The 11,545-nt window shown below is 42.6% G+C and overlaps 1 protein-coding gene across 1 annotated transcript; it reads right to left on the bottom strand.

The window, feature by feature from the left end:
- Nucleotides 1-2,356: 2,356 nt before the first annotated feature.
- On the bottom strand, nt 2,357-11,162 carry LMOD2 (leiomodin 2). The gene is made up of 3 exons (XM_036246980.1): nt 10,750-11,162; nt 3,260-4,609; nt 2,357-2,782 (listed from the first exon to the last, which is right to left on the bottom strand). Exons 1-3 carry the CDS (start codon nt 11,020-11,022, stop codon nt 2,756-2,758), a joined length of 1,650 nt encoding a protein of 549 aa, XP_036102873.1. The 5' UTR covers nt 11,023-11,162; the 3' UTR covers nt 2,357-2,755.
- Nucleotides 11,163-11,545: the final 383 nt, after the last annotated feature.

Raw genomic sequence — 11,545 nt, 5'->3', positions numbered from 1 at the left:
AGTCTTTTATATCATGGTATTTGATGATTGATGGAAATAAAGCTTTACTTCCTAAACCTCAGAAAAACAAAGAAAAAGACAATGTTAATTTTGTCAAAAAAGAAAGTAGTTAAGAGGTCCTCTTAAGGATATATCGGTTTACTCCAGTCTTCAGTGCATCAGTACAGCACGGCAGCCTGTTGTTGCCTCCTCCTTTCACTCACTCATGGCAACTACAACTGGGCAGGTATTAAATCAAGATCCTACTGACACTGAGTTATTAATTACCTATGGCAGCAGGGCTCTCGGAGCCAGCGAGACTCAGCATCCTGGCCCCATTTCAAACCGGGATGAGGTGTTCTTTAAGAGATTAATGTGCAGATATAAATCATAGCCTAAACACTTCATCTGGTCTTGGACAGCCTCTTTCCCAATGAGTTGAAAGCTCTTTATAGAGGATGAACGAATTAGTTTTTATACTAGCCCTATGAGTTCACAGGAGGGATGAACTAAGAATCCATCCTGTGCTGAATAACACCTTGCATGTTTACAGGATTGTCTTCCGAAATAACATTCTAGAAATGTTTTCCTGAATGACCAATGTACTCAGTATCTGATCATACCATACTTGTCTTGTTATGGGCTTTATAATATTTCATTTTGTAAACTGAGCGTGACAGTCCATATCTTTATTTCATTTTGTAATGCACCTAGTAAGTGCAGGCTGCTCTTTCCTGAGCCTAAAAAGTTCCAACAAGGCAATCTTTTTTGTGTCTCCTAATCACTCCTGGTCTGAGGCCCGGCCAGCCTCCTCAGCCTGGTAGCTCCTCTTTCCCCCTCAATCGGATGTGGGGGTGGAGATGTGGGGGGTCGCACACCCCCGTTCTGAGATGCATGCATGGTTTTATGGATAACCCAGTTTATGAGCAATCATTTGCTCCTCTGCCTCATCATGATGGAATTGGAAGCCATTCCCATGTAGAACAGCCTTGCACGCACATACTCAAAAGGGTCAGAAGAAAAAGGAGGGTCTGCCTTGGCTTTCTGTTCTAAATTCTCACACACATGCCACACACACACACATACACGCACCTTTTAAAAGGCTACATTTTAGCTTTTATTTCTTTGAACAGCAGTAATGGGCATGATTGTGAACACCAATGAAAAGTGGTAAAAATAGTGAAGTCGCTATCAAGGGAAACTGAAACCCCCACCATTGTTCTAAGCATGGGGGCCCTTTGGGAGGCTTGAACAGAGAGGCACAGAGGAGCACCGGCTATACAGTCAGAGACAGCCAGTTTCACATGCCACCTCACCCTCTCTGAGCCTGGGTTTCCTCATCTGTAAAATGGGATAGCACCTTTTAATGTGAAAAGTTCACTGGACAGCTGAGTTCAGAAAATGTTAGTCACTCCTCACGCCAAGTTAGGACACCGATCTACCTCCTTAAGAAAAATTATCACTTGTTCTTATTGAGTAAGAGAATGGCAGAACAAGAGAAATAGACTAAAAAACACAGATCCAAGAACTATTGGAGAGTTTTCTAGTGAAAATTGAAGGTAATTTTGATTGAAGGTAACCAAAGCTCTGTATACAAAGCAAACAATTATTAAATGGGTGGCCCAGAGAGCTTACCAAGACCGCCGTTCTACTCTGTAGGACATAAAGGAAACATCGAAAATCATAGTTATTACAGGAGACTTTAGAAGAGATTTATAGCTTTCATAAATTGGAGTGGAGCCCTAGAGTGGAGCAAAGGTAATCTTTGAGAAGGTTGTCCCTTATTTGAATTCAGATCTCTCTTGAGTGAGAAGGGATGGGGTAGTAATACTCCATGATTACAGATACATGTGTCCTTGTCCCTGGAGGTATATTGTGGATGTGACACCACCACTATGTGTGTAGGGCACAAAAAGCTGGGACCCACTGGACTAGGGCTTGTCTAAGGAGAGCTCTAAAAGAGAGTCTTTAGCATCAGCCACCAGATAGCTTCAAATTCAGGGGGCCTATGTTCCGGGCATTCCTCTAGCATCTATTTTCTGTTTACTAAGAAACTTTCTAACTTTCCATTTTCCTTCTTCCAGAAATAGTTGATTTTAATTATAAATGATTTAATTGACCTGTCAGCCTTATGGGAATGGAGGAATGTCAGCAGACATCTTGGGTCTAATATCAATGCCTCCAGGATGCTAATGTCCACTTTGGGGTCTTTTCCTGAGTTTTTATCTCACTACCAAGAAGACTTTAAAGAAATTTCTGATTCCAGACCTTCTTTAGAAAGAGCTCTGATCAACTTTTCTTGACGGGGAAAAAAAAAAAAAGAAGAAGCAAATGCTAAGGACCCAAACCCTTTTTGGGTGAGAATGTAATATTTTTAATATTTAACAATGTTACATACATACAAAAATGTATCAACTCAAAAAAATATTAGTTTGTTTTTTAAAAAAAAAACTTCAATCCAAATTTATTGGGATTACAAAAATAGCACATTTCATTATCTCAACAGCTCAGTTACCAACACATCCAAAGATACGAAGCATCTTTAAATAAACTGCTTCCCGCCAATACAAATCTCATGACATTAAAAAAGATTATTTTCATATTTACAGAAGAAACATGCTAATTGTTTCTTAAATACTCTTTGGAATTCATAGGTGAGGCTATTTTTAAAGTCAGAGAACATTTCAAGTTGAAGAAGTTATTTTAGAAACATCTCACAATTCATTTTATTTAATACCACTGAGTAATTCTGCATCCTCTTCTAAAGACTGTGTTTTTATCGCAGAGCATCCGGAACGTCCACCTACAAAAACAGGGGATTTTCTTTCAATAAAAACGACACAAATGATAAAGAGAAAAATATCTCTAAGGTATGTCTCCAGTATTCTCTGAGAGGAACTCAGGTATAGGTTGGTTGTTACTACCTGGTATTACAATTGTATATTACAAATTGGGTTTGAAACCACTTGCCACCCTGTGGTGGAATCTTTGACAAGTGATGAATCTTCTGGAATGCAGATTACACTCCCTGTGTTTTTTTTTTTTTTTAATGGAAATCATGATTTTTATATGTTGGAGTGTCTTTAAGTGGACCTGACGCTTAAAGGACCTAAGGATGGTGCCCAGGCACAATTCTCAAACTGAAATCTGCTCACTAGTGACCTGCTCCTGATGTTACAAACTTGTATTCTTGTTCTTGCATATTAAAATAGTAGTATTTTGAGAGATGCTTAGGTACATTATACAATCTGAGCCCAGGGTCTGCTGTTGGGGTACTTACCCGCCTTAGCTGTCTTATGCTGCTCCCCCGAATCGCTTCCATGAGGTTGTCATGAGCTGACCTCTGTGGGGTAGAAGGTCGGGAACTCTCTTCGGTTTTCTTCTCTTGCACTGACCTCAGGGAATTTTTTATTTCCTTTAGGATATTGTTTGGCTGTTTCTTAACCTTTTTCCCTTTTTTCTTTTTCTGTCCATTTTGTAATGCCCGCTGGGCATTCTCTTGTTGTTTGATGACCTCGGCGATGTTTCTGGTGACGAGCTTTTTGTCTGGAAGCGGAGGAGGCGGAGGCGGAGGAGGGGGCGGCAGCCTCTGTGGGGGGGGCGGCGGCGGCGGAGGGGGCGCCACGGGAGACGGAGGACGGCTCCTCACAGTTTGGACTTTCCTGGGGACTTTGGGGGATGACCAGGGAGACTGCCTGGGAGATGCATAAGGTGAAGAGCCAGGCGTTCCTCTTTGCCAGACTGCGGTCCTAAGATTGGCTCCTCCATCGCACCCTTCCTGCTGTTTTTGCTCCTGCATCCGCTTCTGCCTCTGCTTATCCATGTTGCGCGTCAAGAGGCTGGTCATGCTCATTCTGGGGCCCGGGAGCTCGAAATGGTAGCCCAGCCTCAGCAGCGTGGTGTTCTCCTTCAGCAGCTTGACGATCTCCATCTCCACCTGGCTGCCCATGATGTGCCTCTGGTTGTGGAAGCGCAGCTCGGTGAGCACCGTGTTGCGCTGCAGCGCCCTCATGATGGCCAGGATGCCCTTGCCCGTGATGAAGTTGGACTCGATGTTGACGCTGGTGATGTGCTGGTTGACCCGGAGCATCTCGGCGATGGCCAGGGCCGCGCTGTCGTCGGCGTGCGTGTTGGCCAGGCTGAAGGTCTTCACCACCGTGTTGTCCTTGAGGGCCTCGGCGAAGCGGGTGAGCGTGGGCGACGTGATGTTCTCGATGTTGTTCAGGTTGACCTCTGTGGTGTCGGGGTCGTTGTTTTTAATCTTCACCAAGGCATCGTCAATCACCGTAGGATTTCCGCAAGGGTGAATGGCAGCTGGCGACTCCGTGTTCCTTCCACTGTGGCCATTGGTCAAATTTATGTTTTCTATTTGACTTTTAAATGTCTTTGGCCTAGAGTTATCAGAATTGGCACTATCATAATTTACAGGTCCAGCAATACCTTTCTGGTCTTCAACTGCTTTTTCTTCTTCATGGCTGCCCTCCTCCTCCTCCTCCTCCTCCTCCTCCTCCTCCTCCTCCTCCTCCTCCTCTCCTTCCTCCTCTTCGGTGTACACTTCCTCAGAAACCTCACTGTTACTTTCAGTAAAAATAAGCTCTTCCTCACTCTCCTCTTTGTCTTCTTCTGCAACCTAAAGAGCACGCATGGTATCATCATTAAGTTTGTCATTCCTAAGCACAATTTTTAATTTACAAAAATAACATGGTTTGGCAATACAGTAAACCCTTAATTTTATGGACCTCGATTTCAGGGGCTTGGATTTAACCGACAAAATTCCCGGTCCACTTCTGGTCTATATGTCATATGTGAAAATTAACACCATGTTAATCTTAAAATGCTTTTAACCAAGATTTGCTCATAATTAAATTAATGGGTTGTTTTTGTTATTAATTCACCATTGTTTTTAACAAATTTTAGCGCATAGGCCATATGTTGGGAAAAACACTACAGTAATTTCACCAACATAAATACATATTACACAGCTACAACTAGAGTCTACATACTTAAATCCTAGTCACCACTTGTAAAAAATGTTCCTCAAATGATTAGCACATGATCACATCTCATCCTTCAGGGTAGTTGGTTCTGTTGTCTCATGGCGTGACTTTCTGAAGCAGTTTCTAGGCCTGATGGCTGATGTTTCCAGCAGGCTGATGTGCCACATCCCACTGATAAGCCACACCCCAGCTGTGTGCATTTGTTTACTCTCAGTAACTAGTGAATGTACACATTTACTAGACCTATTCAGTATAAATGAAAAATTACAGCCAGGCTGGTGTGGATCAGTGGATTGAACTTTGTTCCATGCACCAAGAGGTCACAGTCCAGTCAGGACATATGCTGGGGTTTCAGGCTTGATCCCCAGGAGGAAGCATGCAGGAGGCAGCTGATGAATGTTTCTCTCTCATTGATATTTCTCTCTCCCTCACCCTTGTTCTCTCTAAAAAATTAATAAAAATGTATTTTTAAAAAATAATTTAAAATAAAGAATAAAAATTACAGTAATATATATAGAAAGCTTTTTGTGAAATTAAACTTTTCATACATACTTAATTCTAATTACACAAATGTGTCTACATAAGTAAAAACAGGTAAGCCAACTAATTTGTCAATTTCTTAACATACGAATTCAGAAAACCTACTTAATTATATAATGGACTTCAGCTTTAACAGACACTTCCTCTCCCGAATTAGTCCATTATAATGAGGTTTTAATATATATATCACATCATTATGTTGTACACATAAAACTAATATATGTTATATGTTAATTATATCTCAATAAATAAAAAAAAAGTAATACATGGCAAGGTAATACAAAAATATATAAGGAGTAAAGTTAATTTCCTGGGTTACCAAGGTCAACATTTTATTGCATAACTTTCAACAGCTTTTTCTAACAAACATTTCTTTTGTTTTCCACCAAATAAATATCCAGAATTCAATTTATTGAATTAAAATTTACTATCATTTTGCCACTTTGAACAAATAAGTTGGAACCTCAGCTTTGGAAAACCTTTTTTCTTTCATCCTAACCCTAGGATATTTTTCAATTTATCTTCAGATAGAGTGGGAGGGAAAGAGAGTGAGAGAAACATTGATGTGAGAGAGACACATCGATTGGTTGCCTCTTGCACAACTCCGACCAGGGCCGGGGACCAAACTGCAACTGAGGTACATACCCTTGACTGGAATCGAACCTGCAACTCTTTGGTCCTCGGGCTGACACTCTAACTGTTGAGCCAAACCGGCCAGGGCTGGAAAACTTTTTTTTTTTTTTTTAATTTTTTTTTCTTTATTTTTAGAGAAAGAGGAAGGGAGAGAGAGGTAGAAACATCAATGAAAGAGAAGATAGATTGGCCGCCTCCTGCATGCCCCCCACTGGAGATTGGGCCCACAGCCTGGGCATGTGCCGTGACCGGGAATCGAATTGGCGACCTCTTGATGCTCAACCACTGAGCCACCTGGTGGGGCAGGACTGGAAAACCTTTGAAAAATTTTTTATTTTCTTGACTATCCACTCTGAAATACTTGATGTGTATCCTACTTACAATTTAGAAAATTCAACCCTCTCTTCTGGAATCACCCCTCACCCCTTTGTCCTTGCTTATTTCTGAAACAAACATATGGCAACAAAAATACACAAAATATTAATGGGTTTCTTTTCTTAATGTTCAAAACTTTTCCCAAAATTTGTCTCCTATAGCAGATGTGACAGGAGCCAGGTGCTATCTGCCCTGGCCTGTCTCAGTCTAGACAGAAGCAGGAGTGTCATTTGCTTCTTTAACATTTATCTTTCCCTGGGGTAGAGCCTGGCACAAGTTCTCAGAAACCCCACAACACCTGTGAGCTGTTGCTGTGTCCCTGTCCCTGCTCTGGAGAAAGAAACCCAGCGAGCCGCAGCAGGTCAAAGCTTGACTCTGTGCAGAAAAACATTTAGGTCATCCTTTTCAGCAAATCAACTTGAAATTTCACACTAGTGCAGGGTTAAATGACACAGACTACAGAAACCAGACTCTAATTGTAATGAGGAACAGCAGAGAACAGTAGAAAATCTTCCAGCAAGCTGTTTTCTTAGCCTGATGTTCTTAAATTATTTACCATGTATCAATTATGAAAGACTTTCAGGCAAACACAATTTCATTCTACCTTTGTTTTTCCTGTTTACAAGACTCTGTACTAAGAAGTCCAACTGACCCCTCTCTTTTTTTTGCTACCTGTTTTGATAAAAAAAGAAAGGAAGGAAGGAAGGAAGGAAGCAAGGAAGGAGGGAAGGAAGGAAGGAAGGAAGGAAGGAAGGAAGGAAGGAAGGAAGGAAGGAAGGAAGGAAAAGAAAAATTGCTGACAGAGTTCAGTTTTCCCATGTCCCTCCCCTGTCCCCAAAGTCTTGAGGGCTCCTACTGCCTGAGGCATGTGGCATGAGCTTTGGATAACACTGTGCTTGTCTCCAAGTTTGTTTGCCCAGTTGCTATCACAAAATAGCCTCCTGTTTTCACTTGTTTGGAGTGGCAGGCACCAAGTGATGGCCTGGGGAAAGGGTCAGCCACTCCTGGGATGGCTTGTATAGTCTTAATTTACTCACTTCTTCAAGATCAGGAGGGAAAGGGACACTGTGTGTGTGTGTGTGTGTGTGTGTGTGTGTGTGTGTGTGTGTGTTCAGCTGTTTCCATATTTGCAGGAAAAAGGTCTGTCTCAAAATTCAAGGTATAGTGTCTCTAACGTCATCCTTAATTTTATCCACTTTGGTTTTTAAAGAACTTTCGGCTTTATCTGCAAGAGATGTCTCCCCCTCAAAATGTACTTTCTTCCAGAAAGCCATCTTTGACACCCCCTGAAATCATCTTGCAGTGCATTCCCATAATGCTGTTCTTTGCTGCTGTTTTGTTCACCTTGTGCAATGCTCAGCATGCAGCAGGGGCTCGGGAAATACTTGCTCACTGAATGGGTGTAAAATGACATTGGCTAACGGAGAAAAGTACAGACGGCTGGGTGGGGATGAGGTGACCAACTGTCCCAGTTTGCCTGGGGTTGAAAACCATCCTAAAAAGCAGGATTTTTGGTTCTAAAAATCTGTATAGTCCCGGACAATCTGAGGTAGTTGGTCACCCCAGTGGGGAGGACATACAGGAGAAGAAAGTTGTCTAGAGTGGCAGGGGGAGGATAGGAGGATGCAAAAAACAATCTGCCTGCTTTCTGAATTATTCCAGATCTCCTGTCTGCCACTGCCCTGGGGTTAATCCTGATCCTTGAGAACGGGGGTGAGGAGCTGGGGATGCGGCGAGGCAGTGATGTGTACTGTTTCTCCGATCACCGCCCTGGCATCATTACATGAATGAAGAGGCAAGAGGCTTGATGAGGTTTTTGGTTCTGGGTCTGGGTCTACCTGTAAAGAGATGGTTGACTTTAGACAAGTCTCCTCTGCATGGGGTGGGGGTGGGGTGGCTCATAGAAATTCCAGTATACTCGAGTGGTTCTTAAACTGTAGTGTGTCACATGCAGGGCTTGTGAAACCGCAGAATGTCAGGCCCTATCCCAGAGTCCCTCATTCAGCAGGTCTGAGGGGATATAGAATTAGCAGTTCTGAAAAGTGTCCAGACCAGGCTGATGGCCGGGCACCCACATTTTGAGAATTGTGGTCTTTGTGCCCATAGAGATTGGTTTGACTTTCAGCTTGCTTTTAAATTGTTGATCTCAAATGCGTTTCTTAACCTCTCTCATTCTGAGTTCTCATGTGCACAAGGTAAGAATTTAATTAAATAATATGAGTGTACTCAAGCTAGAGGAGTTAGAGCCTTGGTCTCTAAGGCCCTCTGGAGCTATTTAGTGTAGCATAACTTTGTGTGAACCCAGGGGGCCAGAGGCTGTCATTCAACAGAAGTTCAACATGATTTTCGTAAGCTTTTATAGAACCAGTAGCTTGATAACAAAGACCCCCATCTCCTTCTCATGGTCTGTACTGTGCTGCTCCTCACTTACACTGCTGTACCCCTCCCCCACACCCACCCACCCATCAGCTGCTTTGAGCTTTTTCCTGTAGTGGGAATGGATTTACCCTCCATCAGCAAGCTTCTGCTCCGCACTCCTTGTGACTACAGTGACAGCTGGTCAGAGAGGAGAGCGTAGTGGGAAAAGAATTAGCAAGAAAGGAATCTAAGTTCATCAACACGGCAGCCTCTCTAATTGACTTGATAAGCCATTGGCAGGGAGCAGCAAAATCTTTGGCAGGATCAGGTGTGTTCCATCAACAGCTGACAACAGGCTTTGCCCTTTGTTCCCCAGCAATCTCAAGACATTATGACATTAAAATGCCTTTGTTGGGTTATTGCTACAATGGCTGTCTGTCCTGGATCTTCTGAGTCCATTTAAATCTTTTTATCAAGAAAATTCTTTAATAATTGTAATTAAAATGTTTTCTGTTATATATTTGGACACACATTCTCACATCAGAAAAAAAAAAAAAAGACCTCTGAAAATCATAGTTGTGGAGAACAGAACTTAAATCCTGGCCTGTCGTGTGTGTCCTTCCTTATCAACTCCCGCTCCAGCCCTTCCATGCAGGTGGCCACCGTGGCCTTGGCAGACTCTGGCCTGATCCCAGTGACCCTTCCTTCAATGATTGACATGGACAAAGCTCACACATATCTTGCTACTAATGTGGCCCACACATCCTATCATCAAGATCATCTAGCAGTGCCGAGATTAGTACTGTGGAAGTCTTGCCTCTGGCTTCAGGCCATTTTGGTTTTAGATTATTCCAGGTGAGCACCGAGGTTTTAAATGATTGCTTCTGACCTGTGCTCTTCCAGAAATTCAGAATTTGGTTATATCAACATTCTTATTGCTGTTACTATTTTTTCAGACCATAGTCTTTTGAACTCCTTTCAATAATTCATTTGGCAAATTTAAAGGAGCTGTTTAGTGGTCAGAGAACAAGAACTCAGTAGATCTTCCCTCTAACATAAGCACATTTCCTGGCCTCAGACTCACTATTGTAAAGTAGGAAAAGATCTTTGAGGTCATCTACACAGGCACGCTTAACCTGGGCCCCTCAGGAGGGTTTGGGATGCATGTCGCATTCGGAAATTCTATGTAAAATTTGTGTATTTATGCATTTTCTGAAGGAGAAGGTCCATAACTTTCCCAAATCTCAAAGGGGTTTGGTTCCCACACACACAATAAAACCACTGGCTCCCATGGATAGATGGGAAAGAGAATCCTGCAGAAGTGACTGTCTGTTCAAGGTCCAACAATTTAGGAACAGAGAAGAGACTAGAAATAAGGTCCCTTGACTCTGAGTCCCATGTAATTTCCTACCACCCCACACTTCTTGGTGTCAGAAAAAAAGAAAGTATTTTTTTTAGTCACCATCATAGTCAAAGCAACAAGAGTATCCACTTTTGTCTTTATAGAAGAAAATTTACTTAACTGCAATATATATATAATCTCAGAAACAGATACTACACCACATCCCCAACTTAAAACTCAAATTAAGCTTATGTTTGGTAAAATATCTAAACCTATGCCTTTACTTATGAATAATTTTATTCTTGAAGATTCCATCTTATAGAACCCCAGCCAATCATTTTACATATTACAATCCTTTGGGTAGCCATAGAAGTTACATGACTATTTCAGCCCGAAACATTTTTCAGTAGCAGGTTACAAGGAAAGAAAAGTGATGAGGACTGCAAAGGTAGAGAAAACAGGTTCCCAGGTTTGGGGTGGGGGTAGGGAGCTGGGAACAGCCAAGGAAAAGTCCCGAAAGCCTACCTTTCCACACTCCCCCAGCCTCTCCTTCTCCAGGAGTTTTTGGGACTCCTTTTCCCAATAGGCCATCAGTGCCTCTCTGCTGAATGTCCCCGTGGGGGTTTTCTCCGTCAGACTCTTTTGTCTTAGCCCCACAGGAAGGTTGTGGTCAGGTTCAATGTCTTCCAACTCCCTCTCTAGCTCCTTCAGCTCTTCAGCTGACAGGGAAGCAAGGAGTTCGTCCTCATCGATGGATTCATATTTGCTAAGTCCTCTCCTGTAGCCAAAGGTAGACATGGTCCCTGTTTTGTCAGACCCACAGGGAGCTTGAAGAATCGGGCATTCAAGGCAGCTAGAAGCCAGAAGGAGGCAAGTGAGCAGGCTGGTCAGCAACTGGTGCTAGGAGTGGCTGCGATAGCCTTTTAAGAGCGGTGATACAGGGCTGTGACAATGCAGCGAGGAGTGAAGGCATAGGCTGTTTTAAGCATCAGACGTCAGCTAGACATTTGAACACAAAGAATGTCACATCAGTGGTGGATGGAGGTCTCAGAACCAGTGGGGATTATTCACATACTGGCCAGGGACAGATTTAGCTGAGCCTGATAGCTCATGAGGACAGGCAGAGAGTGTTTTAGATAGGGAGCAACACAGTTTTTACTCTGTATTCAAGTTACAGGAGAATACAATTTGTTTTGAAAATGACCACTGTAGCCATGAAAAGAATCATTATGATCTTAGAGGTGGAGAAATGATTACACATCATTACCCTATGAGTACTTATTCAGGTTCTCCTAAAAACATATTGTGGGTGGCATTGATG

Source organism: Molossus molossus, unplaced genomic scaffold (assembly GCF_014108415.1).
Source record: "Molossus molossus isolate mMolMol1 unplaced genomic scaffold, mMolMol1.p scaffold_m16_p_7, whole genome shotgun sequence".
NCBI classification, from domain to species: domain Eukaryota; kingdom Metazoa; phylum Chordata; class Mammalia; order Chiroptera; family Molossidae; genus Molossus; species Molossus molossus.
This window is presented reverse-complemented; position numbering and strand designations above follow the sequence as displayed.

Bases quoted from the DNA above. Each gene is read 5' to 3' on its own strand.
- LMOD2 (XM_036246980.1), bottom strand. From the start codon at position 11,022: ATGTCTACCTTTGGCTACAGGAGAGGACTTAGCAAATATGAATCCATC. The intron at 4,610-10,749 runs GTAGGCTTTCGG...CGTGCTCTTTAG, and splicing joins GGCTGGGGGAGTGTGGAAAG to GTTGCAGAAGAAGACAAAGA. The intron at 2,783-3,259 runs GTAAGTACCCCA...CTGTTTTTGTAG, and splicing joins GCATAAGACAGCTAAGGCGG to GTGGACGTTCCGGATGCTCT.